The 22,690-nt window shown below is 53.7% G+C and overlaps 2 protein-coding genes across 10 annotated transcripts; one reads left to right on the top strand and one right to left on the bottom strand.

The window, feature by feature from the left end:
* The first annotated feature begins 240 nt into the window (after positions 1-240).
* Positions 241-7,368, top strand: ATP5MF (ATP synthase membrane subunit f). Of its 2 annotated transcripts, XM_040980380.1 has the most exons (4): positions 241-325; positions 5,483-5,590; positions 6,541-6,657; positions 7,199-7,368. In XM_040980380.1, exons 1-4 carry the CDS (start codon positions 313-315, stop codon positions 7,225-7,227), a joined length of 267 nt encoding a protein of 88 aa, XP_040836314.1. In that variant the 5' UTR covers positions 241-312; the 3' UTR covers positions 7,228-7,368. The 2 variants fall into 2 exon arrangements, with proteins under 2 accessions (XP_040836314.1, XP_040836315.1); XM_040980381.1 differs by lacking the exon at positions 6,541-6,657 and having other exon boundaries at positions 281-325.
* A 502-nt stretch (positions 7,369-7,870) lies between these two features.
* Positions 7,871-20,887, bottom strand: CPSF4 (cleavage and polyadenylation specific factor 4). 8 transcript variants are annotated; one of them, XM_040980370.1, is made up of 8 exons: positions 20,635-20,834; positions 16,135-16,185; positions 14,899-15,051; positions 13,583-13,678; positions 13,185-13,278; positions 12,583-12,655; positions 10,933-11,103; positions 7,871-8,612 (listed from the first exon to the last, which is right to left on the bottom strand). In XM_040980370.1, the coding sequence occupies exons 1-8, from the start codon at positions 20,735-20,737 to the stop codon at positions 8,544-8,546; spliced, it is 810 nt and encodes a 269-aa protein (XP_040836304.1). In that variant the 5' UTR covers positions 20,738-20,834; the 3' UTR covers positions 7,871-8,543. The 8 variants fall into 8 exon arrangements, with proteins under 8 accessions (XP_040836304.1, XP_040836308.1, XP_040836309.1 ...); XM_040980374.1 differs by having other exon boundaries at positions 10,933-11,028; XM_040980375.1 differs by having other exon boundaries at positions 10,933-11,025.
* Positions 20,888-22,690: the final 1,803 nt, after the last annotated feature.

Raw genomic sequence — 22,690 nt, 5'->3', positions numbered from 1 at the left:
CAGGCAGGCGCCAGGACTCGGACTGGGAGACCCGAGTCTGGAAGCAAGATTCTTAACATACTCCTCTCATTGCTTATAATCAGCTTAAAGGTACAGAATAAAAAAGGCAAGCCGTCCTTTTTCCTTTTTGCTCTCTCTCTCTCTATTGGCAGGAGGGTCCCTTATCTTGACCAAACTGCGAGACCTTCCGAACGTGGCGGCACGCCACTTGACCTGCTTCCCGTGAGCCTCCGCGCTCCGCGTCGCCTGCGGCGCGTCCTCTCTACCCAGGAGCCCTCGCGCCGCCGGCTCAGGGGACACCAGGACTCCAAGATGGCGTCAGTCGGTGAGTGGGTGGCTGTGGCAGGATGGTGTGGATTCCGAATACTGGAGCTAGAGTCGGGAATTCAGGGCGCAGAGCCGCCCACTGAGGGGACGCGGTGCGGCTCTGCGCCCTGCCCTTCGCTGTGCCTTCACGGCGCCGGCTGATGCGCGCCGAGCGCCTGGCTTCAGGGTTCATCGCCGTGTGACCTCGGCTTGGCCAGCGGCCACGCAGGAGCCCGGCTCGGTGGGCTGCGGCGGGTCGCGCCCCTGGAGCTGGCCGTGCACCCCTGTGGGCCACTGCCCCTCTCCGCGCCGAGGAGCGGCTGCTCTCCTCCCCGCTGCCCTTCAGGCGCTTTGCACTTGACCCTACGCGCAGCATGCGTCCCTACCCAAGCTGGAGCTCCGGCTAAGCCTCCAGAGGAGCTGACGTCTCGTACGGTGTCTGAGATCGCGGAAGGTTCGGGGCGTGCTTGTTAAACAGGCTTCTGGAGGGGAGGTGCCCTGGTCAAGGTCACAGCCCAAAAGGGCTGAACTGGGATTCGAACTTGAGGCGCTTGGTGAATGACGGTGTAAATTTAGGGCCAGCAAACATTTCGGTGACACTGTGTGCACGCTGATTTTGTTTGTTTGCATAGGAAAACAGTCTTTTCTTTTTTTAAGATTTATTTATTTTTATTGCAAATTCAGATGTACAGAGAGGAGAGACAGAGAGGAAGATTTTCCATCCATTGATTCACTCCCCAAATGACCACAGTGACCAAAGCTGAGCCAATCTGAAGCCAAGAGCCAGGAGGTTTTTCCGGGTCTCCCATACAGGTGCAGGTTCCCAAGGCTTTGGGCCGTCCTCTACTGCTTTCCCAGGGAGCTGGATGGGAAGCGGAGCAGCTGGGATTAGAACCAGTGCCCATACGGGATCCTGGCACTAGATCCTCACAGCAGCCTTGTTAGGCAGTCAGTTCCAGGAATGTCAGCCCCATTTTGAAAATATGTTTATTTTTTATTGGGAAGGCAGGTTTACAGATTTAAGGCGAGAGAGAGAGGACAATCTTCCATCTGCTGGTTCATTCCCCTAATGACCATGAAAGTGCTGGAGCTGATTCCAATTTAAAGTCAGGAGTTGGGGAGCTTCCTCTGGGTCTCCCATGTGGGTGCAGGGTCCCAAGGCTTTGGGCCGTCCTCCACTGCTTTCCCAGGCCACAGGCAGGGAGCTGGATGGGAAGTGGGGCTGCCAGGACACGAACTGGTGCCCGTATGGGATGCAGGCACTGCAGGTGGAGAATCAGCATGCTATACCACTGTGTTAGGCCCCCAGTTTCTACTTTCTTCATCTCAGGCTGGAGTCACACAGAAGGAATTGAAAACGGTGACAGTGAAGTTATGTGTCCATCGGTATCGTGGGCACGAGTGTTTTTCTCATCCACTAGGATTGTGTTGTTAAAGGAAACAGTATGGGAAAGAGAACAGGGTGGCGTTGTGCCATGTTTAAGAGGGAGGAAGATTGTAAAGAGCCTTATGTATTAAAATTAAACAGTTTAGTACCCAAGAGATAGTTGGAAAGTTGCCTGCTCCACAGCTGAGCACTCAGTGGATGTGAACTTGTCATCCAAGCTTTTGCTCTGGAACCTTTATTCAAGTCCCACTGGAGTCTGACCCACTCAGCATCCCTCTGATGAAACCACAGTTCATTTCTTTTAAGTACTAAGGACCACAGCACGAAAAGCAGCTAGTTCATTACCAAAGAAAGTGAGAGGAATTTAGATAGGATCGGGGTATGCAGACTGTTGCCAGCGGGGCCACACACCCTGCCCTGTTTCTGTATGGCCCTGCAGTCTGAGTGGTTCTTATGTTGCTTTTGAAAAACTATGGGGGCCCGGGCACGGTGGCCTAGTGGCTAAAAGTCCTTGCCTTGAATGTGTCGGGATCCCATATGGGCACCAGTTCTAATCCCGGTAGCCCCGCTTCCCATCCAGCTCCCTGCTTGTGGCCTGGGAAAGCAGTCGAGGACGAACCAAAGCCTTGGGACCCTGCAGCCATGTGGGAGACCTGGCTTCGGAAGCACCGGCCGTTGCGGTCACTTGGGGAATGAATCATCGGATGGAAGATCTTCCTCTCTGTCTCTCCTCCTCTCTGTACATCTGGCTTTGCATTTGCAACAGCTGGTGCTGCGCCGATCCGAAGCCGGGAACCAGGAACCTCCTTCAGGTCTCCCACGTGCGTGCAGGGTCCCAAAGCCTTCGGCCTACTGGGATTAGAACCGGCGCCAATATGGGCTCCTGGCGCGTTCAAGACGAGGGCTTTAGCCGCTAGGCCACGGCGCTGGGTCCAAAAATCTTAAAAAAAAAAAAAAAAGAAAGAAGACTATGGGAAAAACGGACAAACAAGAAAAGACTATGGGAGCTGGTGCCATGGTGTCAGTTTTGTGTGCTAAATTTGTGGTTCCTTCATTCCAAATAGATGCTGGTTTGGGTCCCGGCTGCTGCCTTTCTGATCCAGTTTCCTGCTAATGTGCCTGACAGTGTGGTGAAAAATTCTTGGGCCCTTGCACTCACATGGGAAACCAGGAGGAAATTCCTGGCTCCTGGCTTTGGATTAGCCCAGCTCTGGCTGTTGTGGTCATTACGAGAATGAATCAGTGGGTGGTCTCTGTTCTCTTTCTCTGTAAATCTGCCTTTCAAATAAAAAGAAATAAATTTTTAATACAAAGCCTACAGTCTGTACTCGGTCCAGGTCAGTGGTTGGCTTCAGCATCTGGAGGCACTTGACATTTTCACGAAGCTCCATAAAAAATGGGTAGTAGGGGCCCGGCACAGTAGCGTAGAAGCTTAAGTCCTTGTGCCAGGATCCCATATGGGCAGCAGTTTGTGTCCCAGCTGTTCCTCTTCCTGGCCAGCTGCCTGCTTGTGGCCTGGGAAAGTGGTGGAGGACGGCTCAAAGCCTCGGGACCCTGCACCCGCGTGGGAGACCTGGGAGAAGCTCCTGGCTTCAGAGCGCCTCAGCTCCAGCAGTTGCAGCCTTCTTTGGGGTGAGGGGGGACAGTGAATCGGCATGTGCAAGGTCTGTCTCTCTGTTTCTCCTTCTAGAAATACATACAGAGAAAGATCTTTCATCCACTGATTCACTGCCCAAATGGGCCAGTGCTGGGGCTCTGGCTGATGCCAGGTGGCAGGGCCCCAAGTGCTTTTGTCTTCCTTTGCTGCTTTCCCAGGCCATTAGCAGAGACCTGGACCAGAGGTGGAGCAGCCTGAACTCTAAGCTGCTCTCATACTGGATGCCAGTGTCACTGGTGGCAGCTTTACTGGCTACGCCACAACTGTAAGCTTCTTAAAGTCGGAGAATCATCTGTCCTCTCAAAACCTGTGAATGTTCCAGAGCTTTAGCGGCGTGTTGGGGAGCAACTCCTGTTTGGCTCCAGGGGCCCAAGGCCATCTTCCACTATAAGAAATTCCCCAGATGAGTGCACCTCTGGGCTGGAGTGGTTCTCCACATAAAGCTACCAGTTTTGTTTTTCTTTGCTGTAGATTCTTGTAGTTTAGTTTAAGGAAACACTCTTCAGAGGACAGAGATAGAAATGGGTATGAAAATAAATTTCAGCTGGTTAGCTTTTTTCTTGTGATGTGTCAAGCAACTTGCTAGGCCATGAGCATGGTCATGTGTGTACAGAATGTTTATAAATGTTTATATAGTTTCTGGGAATATGAAAATGCAGCCCCAGTGTTCCAGAAATGACGTTTTTTTTTTTGGAACAACCAACCTGAAATACTCTGATGTAATACACAAATTTGTGCTGGGCGTTTGGCACAGCAGTTAAGACACCGCTTTACTAAGTGCTGTGTGCACAGTGCACAGCGTGCTGCCTGGTGTGTGTGAGGTTCACTGTATTTACTGATGGGGCTAGATGGAAGGTCTGTTGGATGCAGGCCACCAAAACAGTGTCCCTAAAACCATGCATGCAGATCAGGGGCTGAAGCCTCACCTGTCACTTGTGTCCTCTGGAAAAGCACCAGCTTTTTGTGTTGTTGTTTTTTTCCCATGTCCATTTATGCACTTGAGAGAGCTTGCCAGGGCTGGCATTGTGGTGTAGTAGTTTAAGCCTCCACCTGCAGCACCAGCATCTAGTATGGGCACAGATTCATGTCCCAGCTGTGTCACTTCCAACCCAGCTCCCTGCCAATGCGCCTGGGAAAGCAGCAGAGGATGGTTCAAGTGCTTGGGATTCTGCACCCATGTGCATGACCTAGAAGCAGCTCCTGAGATCAGACTGGCCCCGTTCTGCCCATTATGGCCATCTGGGGTAAACCAGCAGATGGAAAATTTGTCTATCTATCCTATTTCTGTAACTGCCTTTGTAATAAAAATAAATCTTTAAGAAGAAATTGATCTTGGCAGTGAAGACAGGATACCAGTCCTTCCTTCCAGACACTTCCTCGTCAATCTTCCCTGATTTCCTTTAGGGCCCAGGGACAAGAACAGATATGGCCTCTTCCATGGACCTTCCTGTCCTTCGTCACAGGAGTCTACTGGCACAAAGGTCTGGGGCCCAGTGAATCACCTGAAAAGGTTTTTATGAAGTCATTTTGACTTGGAACTGCATTTGCTCTCACTCCTACCTCTGTGAACTGTTAACCCCTCTGGCCTTGTAGGATACTTGCTTGGCTGGCGAATCTGGGGAGGTTAGCACCACGTGAACCCAGATGCTGGTGTTCTGCCCCCGTGGACAAATGCACTCCCAACAGTGAGACACCTGAGGGCACAGCCCCTCCCATTTTTGCCCAGCCACAGATTCCCAGGGCTTGAGTAGGCCTGCCTTCTGAATGGCATCAAGGGAAGGGGGGGTCCTGTCTCTAGGCTGCATGTGCCTGACGTTGGCCAAGTTGTCCACCTGCTCATGAAGATACAATGAAGTGTGAGTTTTGTGGTAATCTGCACTGTCCCCCGCTTCATGGCTTTCTTCCTTGCAGCCCTGAGCTTACAAAAGTTATTCTCTGCAAGCTCCTGTTCAGATACTCTGCTGGTTAATAAAGCTGCCACTGCAGCCGTCTGCCTGATTCAGCGTTAAAACCGTGTTGGCCAGGTGCAGCCCCTGTGTGACGACCTGCTGTGCCTTTATTGAAGAGTTGAATAGTGATAAAAAAAAGGAGGCTCTTTTTTCAGTGGGTGTTTCTCATTCTGATTTGTTCAGTGCCACTGAAGGACAAGAAACTTATGGATGTCAAGCTCACAGAGCTGCCAAGCTGGATCCTGATGCGGGATTTCACCCCTAAAGGCATCGGCGGAGCGTTTCAAAGAGGTCAGAGCCTTCTGCATGTGTGTGAACAAAAGCAGACTGCTGCTGTGAGTTAACTTGGGCTTGTGTCAGTACATCCCGTAGGGGACTGGGAGGCACTGCTAGCCCTTTGCCTCGGTGGTCGGCCCCACCCAAACAGCCAGAAAACGGCCTCTATTGCTTGGAATTGGCACCACTGCCTCCATGTTAAAGAAATGCCAGTGAGTGTCCTTACACCTAAGCTTCTTTAAGGGCAGCGTTCGAACCATAATGCCTCAGTTCATGCTCCAACGTGTAGGACAAGCATCTGCATTTGGCTCGCGGGTCGCGTCTTTCCAGAATAAAGACTCAGTCATCCCTGAGGGTTCCGGCAGTCCTGACTCTTTGGTGCACCTTGTTACTTCTGGCCTAAGGGCCACCCTCAGAAAGCTCTGCCCACCCACCCCTTTTATATCAGGGAGGTGAGCGGGCCTGTTCATGCCCAGAGTCCGCTGGAACTCCACATCTGCCAGCATTACCTTCTTTAACATCACCTGTGAGCTGACAGGGCAAAGACTATTCCCCCCTCAGTGGGCTTCTGCATGAAGTGAGACACCCAGTGAAGAGAGGGGTGTGTGGATGCCTTCCTCCTCCCCAGGGCCCTGGCTGACCCAGTTGGCCATGATCAAATGGCCTTTTTGGAATGGGTTAGACTCTGGGTCAGAATTAGGGAAAGGGCTGGAGGTAGGTAGCTGGCAAGCAAAGCTAACAGCACAAGGGCACGGTCAGAGGACAGAGCAGAATCGGGCTGGGCTGGGCCAGGGTATGGGTTTGGAATTGGGTGATGAGCACTAGCGACCCGCAGGGCCATCTGTGTGTCTCACCATCACCCAGCAAGCCAGCAAAGTCCCGGGCCTCCCCGAGTTCCAACCAGCCTCCTGTGCATATGAAAGGCTGCTAGTGCAGCGGAGCAGTGAGCGCCTCCCTGTTTACAGGCTACTACCGGTACTACAACAAGTACATCAACGTGAAGAAGGGGAGCATCGCGGGCGTGAACATGGTGCTGGCAGGCTACGTGCTCTTCAGCTACTGCCTTTCGTACAAGGAACTCAGTGAGTGCCTCATGCCGTCTTGCCTTGGGGGGGTCCCGTGAGAGGGTGGGCTGGGCCAGCTGCCATCTTCTGGCAGCTGAGGGGACCTTTACAATGTTCCTTATCCGCACTCCACCTAAAAAGAACTGAAGGGACTTACCAGAATACAGTATGTGGGACATTGTTCAAAGTGAGAAGATTGTGGTAGAGGAGGCTGGGAAAACAGGATGAAGCTGGAGCAAGGAAGCATTCCGCAAGGTACTGCGGGCTGTGCTTTGGCTTGAGCGCTAAATGTCCAGCACAGAGACACGGGTCGAGGGGATCATTTGCTGGCTGGCTTTCCTGGGCTGTTACTGGAGTGTCCACCCCCTTCCAGTTGACTGTGCCAGCCGTTGAACAGGTAGGCCCTAAAGGCACATTAGTATCCCTATTCTGGCAGGTGGGGTCTGGATCTCCTAAAACGAATTCCCGGGATTTGTGTGATTTTTTTTTTTTCACTGCTGTTTTTTGCTTTCACTGAAATACATTTTAAGAGACTCACCATTTTGCTTCCCGACTTCAGAACACGAACGGCGGCGCAAGTACCACTGAAGAGGCCAGAGTGGAGGACGCACCCTGCATTCCTGACCTGGCCTTCCTGGCCCACCTCCTGTCTGAGGAACGCCATTGTCACTTGAATCCTTCCATACCATAACAGATCCAACGCCCAATAAAGATGATGGGTGTGTGTGCCTGGTGTGGCTGTCACTGTGGGCCCCAGAGATTCCGACTGCAATGAGGGGTGGGGGTCAGCACACAGTCTCAGGGCCTTGCTTGACTCATGAAGCCTCAGCAAGCCACTCATACCATGTTGGAGTTCAAGGTCATTAGGGCACTCTGGTTTCAAAAAACATCTATACGTCTGCTCCTGGCCATGGTGGAATAAAGCAGGTTCTGTGCTCCAGAGTCTAAGCTCTGACCAGGACAAAGGCCTTTCCTGGCAGCATCAATTCCCTTTACGAAATTCATACTTGTTGACAGGGACAAGAAAATGCTGCCACCAGAGCGTGTAGCAGCCAGCTAGCAAAGCTGGCGTTAAGACTTCTTGGCATGGTACCCCTGAAGTAATGAGACAGTTTAAAAAACAAGCTTTAATCAACATCATAAAAATTGTTCCTGTAATTGAACTCGGATAGGCCCACTTGCCCAGCAGGCTACTGGTGATGGTTTCACATTTCAGGCTTGGGGACAGGGCGTCTCCTCTGCGTGCCGCAGGTGTCTGGGCGGCAGCAGCCACTGGATGGGCAGGAGGTAGGTGCAGATGGGCTAGGTCAGCTATGTGAAGAGCAGTCCACAGCTCCAGCTAAAGGTGCCCCACCAGAAACAGCCCTTTAGCGCCTCACTTGAGAGCCCATGTTCCTTGAGCACTTGCATGTTGTAGCAGGGCCAGGCTGAGGCCGCGAGGGCACTGGGCCTGCGGTGGAGGACTCCCTCATCTAAATCACGTTGATAGGCACAGCTTCAGGGTTCAGCAGGACACCAGGGAAGCAGGTGTGGCCTGGCTACCCATCAGTCCCCAAAGTCACCAGGAACTGGTGTTTCAGGAGGCACTGAGGGAAAGGCCACCTTGCCTGTAACGCTGTGGTACTCAAGCCTTGGCAACTCTGCAGGTGTCAGGGAACCCCAGAAAGGAGGTCTAGACAAACATGATGGCGACTTTAGGGGACCCAACTGAAGCACGTGTCCCTTTAAAAAAAATTAATTACAGCAAAATGATAGGGAATGAACAGCGTGGCCTCTCGGCACGATGATCCGCAATGCCTGCCTGCCAGCTCTAGCCAGGGTCACACCGCCACTGCACCAACAGTGGAATGCATGCTCCCAACCATGGGGCCCCTTGGGCTGCTCTGAGCTGGGTCCAGCTGCTGTCACTGTCCACTGAGAAAGGCCAAGTGCCCTTTGGTGCATCTGTTGGCGTAGTGTCCTTTTTCACCACACTGGGAACAGCAGGAGGGGAAGGAGACAAAACAACATATCAACTTTGAATGTACTTTTCAGCTAAGACAGCACCCACCAAACACAACTGGGGACAGGGCTCCAAAGATCTTGGCTTTTCAGTACAAGGGACAGGCAGGTAAGCACAGTCCAGTGGCACAGAAACTGCAGCTGCATCTGAGCAGATGAGGAGAACAAGGCTACCCAAGAGGACAGCACCCAGCCTCACCTACGCTGAACGCTGGACATGAAGAGTTGGCATGGCAGGCCAGTCACTTACCTCTGGGGCTCTCTGGCAGGAGACAGGAGAGGTACCAAGTGGAGGAAGCCAGCAGATGCCCTCCCCAACATGGGGTGCTGTTGCTGTGAGCAGAAGTGACTATACCTGCATTCTTACCTCCAGGTTCTCGCACATATGTCTAAGCGACTCTGGGGGAATTTCTGGTTTAACAGATGTGGCACCAGCCCTGATTTAAGCCTGCCTGCTTATTCTGGCCCTTCTCTAGCTTCTCTTCATTTGGGAATTCCATGGACACCACCAGCTTCCTACATCCTTTTACTCTTCCTGCTCTGGCTGCAGAGCGGGCGCCTTGTTACCCAGCACACTGGGCTCTTCCATTCCCCTTGTCTGGCATTCTCCATTGCTTTCCACACTGTAGGCATGGCTATGAATGAGTGGCCTAGGTGCCTTGAGCCAATGTGATGACCAGGGGGAGGGACTATACAGACCCTGCTCACAGCGCGGCCGATCCCGAGGACCCAGGCTCCTGGGTACATTCACGGACTGGCAGTTTCTGTGGGGGGAGGTGGTGAGGTGATAGCTATGTGCAGTGGGGCACTGACGACAGCTCCTCCACTGCTGTACCTCACAGTGCCACGGAGGCTGTCTCACTCCCTCACTGTACTCTTCCTGGTTCAAGGACCAGCCTCCTGGCCCTGAATTCATAGACAGTCCGACTGCTCAGCGGAGCTGGGCTCTATGCAGTCTGACAGCCTCAGGAGTGTCCCACGACCCAGCCCTTCCTTCCTGGAGGCAGTTTCTAGGAAGGCTCGAAGTGTAGCCCTCTGACTCAGACCTGCCACTTGCAGACCTGGACCCCGACAGCCTCATTGGATAAGAGCCCAGATTCAGCACTGTTATTAACAGCAAAACACTAAACGTCAACAGCAGAACTGGTAAAGTGAGTTGGGAGTGTTGTTACAGTCGCCGGAAGATTAGCTGTGCAGACAGCCAGCAGGTACTATGAAGAAAAAGCCTACAGAATGCTGTGCATACGGGGCTCTATCTAAACTAAGATCGCAGAACACCTGCACTTGAGTGAACAGCAGTTCTCCAAAACACAGCCTGGGGTCCCAGTTGGGTTCTCCTTTGTGGTTTCGGAGTTATGAGGAGCACTGAGTCCAACAAGTGACATCAGAACATACTGAATGTTTAGAAAATATGTCAATGAGGGACAGTGCTCACTTTGTGCCTTGTATACGGTAGATGATCTTGTATCAACGCTTTTAAATAGTTGCAACATTTTTACAGAAAGCACATGCTAAAGTTTGTATTTTACGTCTAGTAATCCCAGATTCAGAATCTCGGTCTCACTCAGGGGGGCCCGTTCTCCTGCGTTTCCTGACTGACTCAGGAACTGATCCTGTGGACCTGCAGCTGGGGGAACTGGGTATGGTCAGGACTGAGCCTGTATCACTCTAAGACCCTCCACTTCTGCCAGCCCCGAATGATTTACAAAACCGATCTGGAACTTTGGAGCCCTCACTGGAGATGTGCAGATGGGCCCAGACTTACAGGCCAGACAGGAACTGCAGACTTTGCAGGGATTTGCCCTCTTCCCACCCAGAGCCAGGAATAAGAACAAGTTTTCTAGTAGGTTCTTTAAGTTCACTCTTTCCCTTTAACATCCCATTTAATGTACTGGAGGTGGGAGACAGAAGGAGGAGTGTTCTAACCCAGTTCCCTGACCCAATGTGGGTCCAAAGCTTGGTCCTATTCCCTTGGGTGTGCCCACGCAGGAGGTGAAGATGCTTCTGAGGTTGCCAAAGGACCGCTCTTGCCTGAACTGTGGCTTTCATTTGTTCCCAGATTCCCCTCAACTGCTTACAAGGACAGCACGTTTAAACCCTCAACACCTTGACTTGGGTATGCTGGTAGAAGCAGGTGGCCTCTAGCCACTACAGTGGCCTAACTTTACTCTTTTGGTTGGCAAAAACAAAGAGGTTTTCAGTCTTTCAAATGAACCACACATCTTGGGGATGAGAGCATGGTCCCCAACGTGGTGAAGAGCGCCCCCACCGTACCCCAGTCCCGGGACTCACCTTGTAACAGGTGACCTGCTCCAGCGGCCGGGGTCCCCGGTTTCCTGCACTGCTGTTTTGACTCTGCATGACCCCGATGACCTGCGGGGCTCTCTGCTGGTTGGGAGAAGAGTTCTGACTCGTTAACTGGATCAAGGAGGACGACCTTTGTAATGGCGGATTGTTACTTTGCTGGAAAGAGTTACACAACACGGTTTTACTGCGGAAACCACGTGCACGCAGACTACCGATGGGGACAGAAAAAAAAAAAGAGGGCGGGATTGCTCCCGCGCGGCCAGTATGATGGCCCACTCGGGAGAGCGGCCAGAAAAGCAGCAGCTGGTGATGATGGCAGGAGCCACTGCCCGAAAAACTCCATGCAGACACACAAAAACGGAAAATAAAAGGAGAAAAGAAAACATCAGAGAGACGAGAGGAGGTCTCGGGCAGTGGGGCGAGGGCATGATCAGGCCTTACTTTTGTTTCTGAGGTTCTAGCTTCAGGTCAGGATGAACGCTTGGTTCAGCCAGATGTTTAGCGGCCTACACGGCGAGCAAGTTACAGAGAAACAGTTGAGGCCTGACACACTGCCCTGTGGTCTACTGGCTGTGACAGGGCCCTCCTCTGGGGGTCATGTAAGAAAGGGGGTGGGGGCTCTTGGGATGAGGGCACTGGACAGGCAGGCCATGCTCCGGCCAGGTGAGTTTCCAGCTCTGGCCTTTTAAAATGCAGGCTTGGGCCTAGGAACCCTCCCCCAAGGTTGTCACAGCTGCATCAGACTGTAATGTGGTGTCATGCCCACGCCTCAGGTGGGGCTCAGTGCAGGGCAAGTTCACTTACACCTGCCACTCAGCCTCTGGAACCCAGCAGGCTCACACAGGGCTCTGACAGCTGGCTGAGTCCCAACAGGTACGACCCGAGGCTTCAGGATTAGCAGGCAACGTGGCTGGGTGAGCCTCCCAGAGGCTGTTCCTGGGACACCCAGAACTGCACCCAAACCCAAGGTATGCTTGGTTCTTGTGGGGAGGGGGGAGGGTGTGGCAGGGAGTAACTGCTGCAGATCCCCATCAGTCTGTGGCACTTCTTTCTCAGGCTTGCAGGGACAGACTAACTGCGTGTTGGTGGATCTGTCTGGCAAATCGGAACCAGCTCATCCCCTAGTCCTGTTGTGTGGGTGCCCTCCATCGCCAGTGTGCAGGTTCTCACACAGCAGCAATGGGGCGCTGACTACCTTCCCACCTCTGCCCCTGTCCAGCGGCCTTCCCTCAGGTAAGTGTCCCCTCTGCACACCGTCCCAGGAGCCTGTTTCCTCATTTGCAAAGGCTTGGCTCCGGCCAGAGACATAGCCCACGTCTGCTCCTGAGGTAGGCACGGTGAGCAGCCATAGCACCTTCTGAGTTCACGGTGCCAGTGGTGCACTTCTTGCCCCCATTGATAACCCCCGCTGTTGGCCCCGCAGTCTGAGGTCCTAGGCTCACTGGATGGCAAGGGTGAGGCTGGCCATGGGAGAAGTCTGCTTTAGCAATACCCCTCTCTCGGGGGCCAGGAAGCTGCCCTGCTCCCCAAGCTTTCTGTGGCAACTGGGAGGCTCCCCTCCTCTCCAGGTCTGTGGCAGACCACACACTGAGGCGGGTGGGCACCAAGGCACTCTGCAGGGTTGGGGCACGGTACCTTGCTCGGAGGCTGGGTCTGCTGCGGCAGTGGAGGCTGCTCGGTGGTTCCCATGGGCAGTTCAAATCGAGGGCTGGTCACCAGGAAGCCAGAGGGCAAGAGAGCAAGAGGAGAACAGAGGACAAAGGTCAGGCAACGCTTGGACACGCAGCCCCTGCCTGGGCACATGGGCATAGGAACACAGGGGGAGCTACATTCAGCAATGCCTCAAGGGGGCCGCGGGATGGGCAGGAGAACTGACAGTCTCGGGTTTAGCTCTACCCATGATGTGCTGGGAGACCTTGGGCAAGGGCTGCTCAGAGTGCAGGCAGCAGCAGCCAAGGTCAGCACTATGTATATGTGTGTGGGGAGCACAAGGCCCAGCCTTCATCACACCACCAGATGGCCCATGATGCAAGGAAGGTCAAGTGCAGCTCTAACCAAGTCTCCTCTGGGCTCAGGAGGAGCAGTGTCCAAAGGGGTGGTTCCTCCCGCATCTCTCACCCTTGCCTCTGGCCTGGTGTGGAAACTCAGTGACCGATATGCAGCAGGACCCAGAAAGACACCAAGGGCAGCAGCAGGGCTGGCAGCGAGGGGTGGTGACGGCGGGGCTGGCTACTCACTGCATGAATTTACATGAGGGTCCCTCCGGGCAGAATCCCACGAGGTAATTCACACAGATGACTCTCCGTGTGTGCCGGTGCCTGCACAGGGGACCTACAGAGCCAAGCGCCTGTGTTACTTCCACAGCCCCTCTCCCAGTCAGGGCCCCACCCACACAGCCAGGGCGGGCCTTCAAATGCCGGGTTTGTGTCTTGTGCACAGAGGCCCTGGGCTGGGACTCGGATCCTCCAAAAGGTGAGAACAGCCACACACTGCATCGCTGGGAGGTCCAACGGGAAGCAGCCTTGGTAGCCTCAGGCCAGGGCTCAGAGACAAGCGCTAACAGTTGGGGGAGGTGGCGTCCCATGTGACTCAGCTGGCAGCCTTGAGGGGGTACCTAGCCCACCCTAGCACCTACCGTGCTTGCAGAAACCACGGTCATACCAAGGGCAGTCCTTGATCTTGGATTCAGGGTCGATGTGCAGGAAGGGGCACTCCTTGTTGCTGCACTCCCCTGCAGGGAAACCCAGACATGAGGTCACCTTGGGCAGCACCAGGAGAGCTGCCCCCAAGGTGAGAGGAGCCAGGCAGGCTAGACTTGGCCTGGTGAGCGCTGAGCCCAACGCAGAGTGACTTAGGGACTGTGGGGGCTGTCACAGTGGCATAGCATGTAAAGCCACCACCTGCAGTGTCTGCATCACATATGGGCATTGGTTCAAGATCCAACTGTGCCGCCTTCATCCAGTTCCCTGCTAATTAATGTGCGTGGCAAAGCAGCAGAATGGTCCAAGTCTCTGAGCTCCTGCCTCCAATGCAGGAGATCTGGATGAATCATGCATCTTGCTTCAGGTCCTGGCTTTGGTCTAACTTAGCCCTGGCTGATGTGGCCATTTGGGAAGTGAACCAGCAGTTGGAAGATCTCCATCTTTCAAATAAGAAGAAACAAATCGTAAAACAAAACCAGTTATCTCTGGACCAGTTTCACTCACATGTCAATACTGTTATGGGGCAGGCTGGTTTCAATGACACTGGCAGAGCCTGGTCCAGGGCACAAACTCACCAAACCTCATTGTTCTTGTCCCTTACCCAGACAAAGGAGTGGACAGTGTAGGGGCGCAAAACACAGCTGCATTCATCCAGACAGAAAACTATTATTCTACTCAGAGTGGCTCTTAACATCCAAAAGCCAGGATGTGCAGGATCTGAGCGACTCAACCTTTTTAGAACCAAAGTGGGAACACTTTGCGAGCTGGAGGATGCGTCTCTTGGTGGCACGTGCTAGGCACTGGTGATGACAGCACTCATAGCTTAGCACCTCCCAGGAGAAAAGGCCCACGTGGTTCCCAGCATCACCCCCAATCATGCTTTATCACAGAGGGAGAAAGCCCTTGGCCAACTCGGGCCTGGGGCGTGATGAGGGAGTGCACCGAAGGAAGTGGTTTCAGGGAGCAGGTGGCCGAGCAGAGGCCAGGTCTTCAGCTGGCAGCACTACCTGCTTGCTCACTGGGACCCTTGTGAGCCTCGCATCCCCATCCCAAAGTGTGTGAAGTGCTCCAAAGTCAGGAGCACTAGAGGCATATCAGAGCCTGCTGGGCTGGTGGGCATTGCCCAAGTTCACAACTGGCAGCTGAAGAAATGGGGACAGGTGGACAATACAGTGGGCCTTGAGCTGCTGTGTGATGCCTCAAGGGCCTGGCTTCCCTGCCAGGCCTCCCAGGGATCCACGTGCCTCACCGAACTTGGAATAGAAGTAGCACTCGGGCATCTTGGTCATGTCATACTCGTGCAGGAACTCGCACTGGTCCCCTTTCTTGCACAGCCCACGCAGCCAGTGTTTGCAGACAACTGTCTTCTCGCCACTGATGTGGCGGAATGGGCACATGCCCCCTGCCAGGAGATGGACAGCGTGAGTAGATATGGGGGCCCGAGTTGGGGGAGCCGCAGTTACTGCACCCCAACCCCCAGCCACCTGGAAGGAGCACTTTCTGGAAGAGGCAGAGGCGACCTTGGCAGAAGAGAAGGTGATTTCAGGCAGTACTCTGATAAACGTTTTACATTTTACTAGTCATGGGAGCTGTTCTGAGACCACCTTTGGCCAACAGAGCCTCCTGTAGTGAGGGACACGCACCCCATCTCTGCTGTTCAATATGGCAGCCACGAGACATGGGTAGCTACTGAGTATTGAGAAGTCCCCAGTGTGACCTAGCACCTGCATTTCCCATTTTACTTGATTTTAAGCAGCGTAAGTCTGCACAGCCACACAGGTGGCGAGTAGCCACTATACTAGCGGACAGATAGTTGTGGCACCCCGAGTTAACGATGGCTGTGATGACAGAGGCAGGCTGCTCAGAACACAATAACTGGGTTGAGGCCACAGTGTGAGGGCCACGTGGGGACCTACATTGCTTTAGTGGCAAATGCAGAACCCACACTCCACATTCAAGCCATCCTTGTGTTCTAACTCTGCTCCCTATTCAAGCTTCCATTCAAACTCAGTCTCCCCAGTAAATCTTCCTGTAGGGGAAAAGACAGCAAGACCCATACATGGTGTGTCCTCTTATGAATTCAAGGACGTCTGGCACTGCAGCCTGTTCATGTGCAAAAGAACCCCTTTCCTGCTCAGACAGATCATCGCAGGGTGCTTTGCCACGAGGCCAGAGGGCAGCGAGCCTATAAAGACTGTGGAACCAAAAACATACCAGAGTAACTCCATGACCCTAAGAAAATTCTAGAACACCTCAAGGCTGGGATCTCTGTCATGTCACAGGTGAGCTCCTGGCCTCAGGGAAAAGTGAGGCTGGCACGCAGCCACAGAGCCAGGTCTGGGCCAGGGACTCATCAGGTTCCTTGTCTGCTAAAAGCACAGCTTCAGGGGGAGATGTTACTAGTCTGCAGAAAGCAATGCTCCCAGGGAAGTCCACCGGGGGACACAGCGGTGAGGGCAGCTCAGGAGGTGTGAGGGAATCTTACCTTTGCCGCAAGCAGCTTTCAGAAAGAATTCGCAGACAGCAGCCCCCGACTCTGTGGGAAGGAGCAAAAAGAGGTAGCATCAAATCTACACGAAGCTGAGCTGGCAATATCAGGACCCATTCAGCTTGTGGTTCGTGAAGGGCTCAGGAAACAGTAACAACAAACGCAAAGCCCAAAGGAGCAATGAGGAAGCTGCTTGCTTTAGTCTTGCCTTACCGGTGAGATGTGCAGTGACACAAGTCATTACCGGTGTTGAGTCTCTTGTATGCAAGATGCTGTCAGAGTTAGGAGTGGGTTGGGGAAGGAAAAATGGGACACAGGGCCACAGAAGTAAGTTAATCACCCCAGCTCAGAGCTTCCAGGAGAGTCCTGGCACCTCAGAAGGAAGGCATGACTGATGTACTAGCAAAAGGGGCCTAGGAGGAGGGGCAGGGTCCAGAGAAATGCAGGCTGCCTTTGGGCAGCCAGAGAGCAGGGTCCAGGTGAGAACACGGAGCGGGAAGGCTCTGGCTGTGCCAGGTTTGCCTCATTACCAAGGAGCACGCCCTTTGCTCCCACAGACACAGCATGGGGAGCAAGAACACAGAGGTAGACTGTGAGGAAAGATGGACACGGGGACACTGGTTAGTCTAGGAATCCATTGGCCAAGGCCACCAGACCAAATTTGCCTTGGATTCATGAAGTCTTCTCTACCAGGAGGCATCTCAGCTGGCTGCAAACCCAACAATGGCTTCACTGAAGCCCATTTAACTGCTTTCCCTCCCTAACCTGCCTAGAATTCTTTGGCTTCTCAAAATCAGGCAAACTGAGAGCCAGGACAGGGCTAAGGTTGTAGAACCTAAGGGTGTCACTCAAAAAGTCTGAAAACCTTGCACTTAAAAATACATGGTCTTGGGCCCAGTGCAATAGCCTAACAGCTAGGGTTCTAGCCCTGCACATGCTGGGATCCCATTTGGATGCTGGTTTATATCCAGACAGCCCCACTTCCTATCCAGCTCCCTGCTTGTGGCCTTGGAAAGCAGTTGAGGACGGCCCAAAGCCTTGGACCCTGCACCCGTGTGAGAGAACCAGAAGGGTTCTGGGTTCCTGGCTTCAGACTGACACAGCTCCAGCTGCAGTGGCTGCTTGGGAAGTGAATCAACAGATGGAAGATCTTCCTTTGTCTTTCCTCCTCTCTGTATATCTGACTTTCAAAAAAAAAAAAAAATTAAGTTCACAAAAATACATGCATGGCCTTGCCTGTGTGGTGGGTACCAAGTCCTTAAGCCTTGGGGGCAGGAGTTCAGCAGAGGCCCGGGTTGCCTGGCCTGGGTCCTCTGGCCCACCTGTGCAGCAGGTGCCAGGTCAATGAGCACAGTAGTGGGAGCACCATTAGTGCTCAAGTCAAGCAGCCTGGGGTGTCCTTGTCCATGGGAAAGATGAAGCAATGGATGGCAGGCCCAGATGTGCATGGAGGATGCTGCAGCCCACAGGGGACCTGCAAAGGACATCTGGTACCATAGCAGAGGAAGGAGGGTGGAACAAATTGGACAACTATCCCAACCAATTACAGCAAATATCTAGACAGACTCTAATGTCGACCACGTCAGCCAGCAGACAATGGGAGAATTTCCTCATCAGTAGATCTGCAATATTGACAGCACTTCAGAACGATCCAAAATCACATAAGCAGAACCCCCAAAACTTGCTTCACACTGGACCCTGGGTTATCAGGTGACCACTCCCCATTCCCGGGTTCTGGTCTGGTTAGGAGGCTGGGTGTGACTTCTCCCCTCATCTCCCCTTTTCCCCCTAAGATGGGAAGAAAACCAAAGCGTGGAAACAATGGTCTCACCCTCTTTACCCTAACCCTTCACCTTCCTCACCCTGATCAACTATGTAAACATCGCCAAAAGTTAAAAAATTACGTGGCCTGTGGCATAGCACATGTGACACTAGCATCCCATATGGGTCATTCAGCTGCAGTTCTGGCTGCTCCACTTCTCATCTAGCTCCCTGTTCGTGGTCTGGGAAAGTAGCAAGAGATGGCCCAAGTTGTTGGGATCCTGCAGGGAAGGCTGGGGAGACGTGCCTGGCTTCATATTGGCTCAGCCATTTGGGGATTGAATCAAGGGATGGAAGATCTTTCTCTCTCTCTACTTTGATTTTTCTGTTTTTTTTTTTTTTTTAAGATTTATTTATTTTTATTGGAAAATCAGATTTTACAAAGAAGGAGAGAAAGATCTTCCATCTGCTGGTTCACTCCCCTAGTGGCTGCAATAGCCAGAAATGAGCCTATCAGAAGCCAGGAGCCAGGAGCCTCCTCTGGGTCTCCCATGCAGGTGCAGGACCCCAAAGTTTTGGGCTGTCCTCGACTGCTTTCCCAGGCTACAAGTATGGAGCTAGAAGGCAAGCATAACAGCCAGGATACAAAGCAGTGCATATAAGGTGAGGATTTAACCACTAGGCTACTGCACTGGGCCCTCTACTTTGACTTTCAAGAAAAGTATTACTTTGATTTTTTAATTGGAAATCCAGCCATACAGACAGAAAGATCTTCTGTCCGCTGGTTAACTCCTCAAGCGGTAGCAACTGCCAGAGCTGAGCTGATCTGAAGCCAGGAGCTTCCTCTGGGTCTCCCACGCAGATGCTAGGCTATCATGCGGGCCCACAGACAAATCAATCTTTTTTTTTTTTTTTTAAAGATTTATTTTTTTTATTGGAAAGGCGGATATACAGAGAGGAGAGACGGAGAGGAAGATCTTCCATCCGATGATTCACTCCCCAAGTGAGCACAACGGGCCGATACTATGCTGATCCGAAGCCAGGAGCCTCTTCCAGGTCTCCCACGCGGGTGCAGGGTCCCAAAGCTTTGGGCTGTCCTCGACTGCTTTCCCAGGCCACAGGCAGGGAGCTGGAAGGGAAGCGGGGCTGCCGGGATAGAACCGGCGCCCATATGGAATCCCGGGCATGCAAGGCGAGGACCTTAACCACTGTGCCACTGTGCCAGGCCCCGATAAATCAATCTTAATAAAAATAATAATAATACATGGGCTCAGCCTGTCCAGACTCAGCTGTTGCAAGCATTTGTAGAGCAAACCAGCAGATGTAAGAGCTCCCTCTCACTACGTCTTTCGAGATGAAAACAAACATTTAAAAAGATTTTCCATTTCAGAGTACTTTTGCCATTTTGTACTTTTCAGAGTTAGGACTGTTTCATTTCTCCAGGTCAGAAATCCGCCATGCTGGGGAGTGAGTTTCCGGTGGGATAACGAGCGTGTTTTGGGGCAGAACTGAGCTCTTCCCAACATGAGACGGGAAAGCTCTGTCCTCACTGGCCTTCAACACACCGAGCAGGACTGCGGACATACAGCGAGCGCCACAGCCCTGCCCTCCTGGGAACAGGTGTGCCGGGCCCTGGCCGCTGCACCAGCTCTCTCAGGCTCCTGGACCCGGACTGTCCAGTGGGAGGGAAATAGCTACCCCTTACAGGTGGATCCGTGGCTTCCAACTAGAGCTATCGGGACAAGAAAAAGGCCGAGGGTGAGAACCTGGAAGTGAAAGCATGAGGGGTCGTGAGGGCCTCTCTGATTTTCATCAGCTGATTCTAAGAGGCAGGCAGCAGTGACACAGCCATGTGTAACCCGTGTCCCTTGGGCATAATAAGCATTTGCTGGCACAGACACGCCAAGCCTAGCAAATCGACTCAGGTCACGCGTGCACGAGACGGCAGCTGGGACCAGGTGGAGGCTTTGCTGACAACAGCATGGGGGTGGTCTTCTGCAAGTCCTCTCCCCTGCTTAGTCCGTGTACTACCCTCCGTGACGTCTAGCGGCCCCTTCCCCGCCCCCTCGAGCTTTAGTTCCAGATCTGAAGCAGGAGGAGAAAAGAAAACCGATCTCCTTTAAAGATGTCCCACCTGTGCCGGCAGGTGGGGCAGCCAGGAGCTAACTACCGCGCGAAAGGATGAAGGTTAATGGGAGCTCAGACCCGGGGTACCAGGTGCCTGGGTGTGATTTAAAGGCGCAAAATTGGGGATCAGAAAAAAAAAAAAAAAAGTGGACGGTAAGTCCAGAACTTGAACTCCTAGGAGAATGGGGTTTTGGCAGTCTGGATGAGGTTGGCGAGCGGGGTGGGGGGATGCTCCTACAGAGGAGACGTGGTCCTCCCCTGGGAGCAAGGCCTCCTCCGCGAACCCACATTTGCCCAAACAAGAAGAGGGGGCTCGGTGTACGGAAAGGGAGATGACCCTCGGGGACATCCGAGGGCCTTCCCAGGGTAGGAGGGTCCTGAGGCCGAGAGACGGGCAAGCCGTCTTCACCGAGGACCCACGGCGGCAGCCTCACAGCCCAGCGCTCCCGAGGCGGATCCCAGAGTGACCCCGGCCTCAGGAAGGGCGCCCCTGCGTCCGAGCGAGGCCAGCGGGGTCCCGGGGCAGGGGAAAGGCAGCTCTGGGCCCCGGGGACGCCTCAGGAGTCCCGCACCGGAGCGGCTCCCACCCGCCCCGGCCCCCGCGCTCACTGTCCATGCCGGGGAAGGGCAGCGGCTGCGCCCCGAGCTGCTGCTCCACTGCGATCTCCAAGTCGAACTTGATATGGTCCACGCTGGCGATGATTTCCTGCATGGCGGCGGCGGCGGCCCTCCCGGCCCGGCTTTCCCGTCAGGTCTCACGGTCGCCCTCACACCTCTCCACCCGCAGCGCACCGTCCTCCTCCTCAGCCCGGCCGCCGCCGCCGCCTGGCCGCCGCCACCGCGCGAAGGATGCCGGGAGCGCCGGGCCCGCGCCGCCACGCAGCCAATCGGGCGCTGAGGACGGCCGCGCCGCCAGGCCCGGCCAGCCGCCGGCCGAACGCAGCGCGCCTTGGGGGAGATCTGTGAGCATCCGTGACGCCGACCGCGCATGCGCGAGGCCGCGGCTGAGGCGTGTGTCGCACCGAGAGTGACTCCGAGGGACGCCCTGTCCGCGAGAGGCGGCGACGCGAACCTGGGTCGGTGGGGCGCGCGTGGGCGGCGGGTTCCAGGAAGCTGTGTGGGGTCCTCACAGGAGGCGGCCGGGCGCGTCCGGGGAAACCGAGGCGCTGACGGCCAGGCCAAGACGGGTCGGGTTGACCAGGGTTCCCGGCGAACGTCTGAGGGTGTGACGGGTCGGAGAGTTGGGGTTACCCTGGTGGATGAAGAGATCTGGGAGGGAACGAGGTCGCCCCCTTTGTTTTCCTTATGAAATCGAACTGACAGAGCGGAAACGGCACGTGGGGGTGTGGGTAAATGGCAGTTGGGCAGTTCTGCAGCGACCACGAATTCCACTCACGTGTGCTGGGATTCTGTTATGGAATGCATCTGCAAAAGAACAGATACTTCTAACTTAGCTTAAAATGCTTATGTGTATGTTATTAGTGTTGTCTTGGTAATTCTTTTTAAAAATTATATGTTTGTAAAGATTTTTAATTATTAGGCTTTTTTTATAAATATTCTTTTTTTTAAAGATTTATTTTTATTATTTATTTATTGGAAAGGCGGATATACAGAGAGCAGAGACAGAGAGGAAGATCTTGCATCCGATGATTCACTGCCCAAGCTGATGCTATGCCGATCCGAAGCCAGGAGCCTCTTCCAGGTCTCCCACGCGGGTGCAGGGTCCCAAATCGTTGGGCCGTCCTCTGCTGCTTTCCCAGGCCACAGGCAGGGAGCTGGAAAGGAAGCGGGGCTGCCGGGATAGAACCGGCGCCCATATGGGATCCCGGGCGTGCAAGGCGAGGACCTTAACCACTGTGCCACTGCGCTGGGCCCCTATTAGGCTTTTTTCTTAACGGATTCGATATCATTTTTAGATACAATTCTAAGAATATGATGATATTTCATCCCTCCCACCCATCCTTCTGGAAATTCAGTGGATTTTGATGAATGCGTGTAGACACCGTGCGTGTTACCATGGGAAGCCTTGTCCATGCGGAGGATGGTTGCTAAGTCAGGGATGTTTAATACAGGCCCTAGCTTCAAAGGCAGCCCCTCCCCGGCTGCCCAGTTTTGGGGATGGCCCCATGGCTGTGGGAACACAGCACGTCCCTTTGCTTGCTCTCCCTCAGTCACTGGCCCCTCCAATTTGCCACCACCCCTACGTACTTTCCAGTTATCATGTCCTTTTGTAACCAGACCTTAAGATATTTTCAAGCTGTTATATGGTTATGCTCGTTTTGCTTTATTTTGTTTGTTCGGAAGGCCTCCGAGTCAGAGGTGGAGGCCTTCCGTCCTCTGGGTCTCTTTCGAAATGCCGGCAACTTCCAGGGTTGGGTTAAGCCAAAGTCGGGAACATGGTGGCAGGGACCCACATACTTGAGTTGTCACCTCAGAAGCAGGTGTAGATGTGAATCAGGGGTTCACATGGGATGGGGTGTCCCAAGTGGTGGCCTGCTGGCCTGCCAAACATGTGAAAGAGTTTAAGGTGTGCACTGAGGATAATAGCTTTACTGAGTGGTCCCTGTTTTGGTGCTGTGCTCCCTGCCGTACACAGGAGACCACCCCTCGTTCCATTGTTGTCCCGGCGTGTGTGGATGCTGTCATTGTTAACCTCAGCTTACAG

The sequence above is a fragment of the Ochotona curzoniae genome, unplaced genomic scaffold (assembly GCF_017591425.1).
Source record: "Ochotona curzoniae isolate NIBS_2020 unplaced genomic scaffold, NIBS_Ocur_1.0 contig_3437, whole genome shotgun sequence".
Lineage (NCBI taxonomy): Eukaryota > Metazoa > Chordata > Mammalia > Lagomorpha > Ochotonidae > Ochotona > Ochotona curzoniae.
Note: the sequence above shows the minus strand (reverse complement) of the source record. Positions and strands in the feature narration are given on the sequence as shown.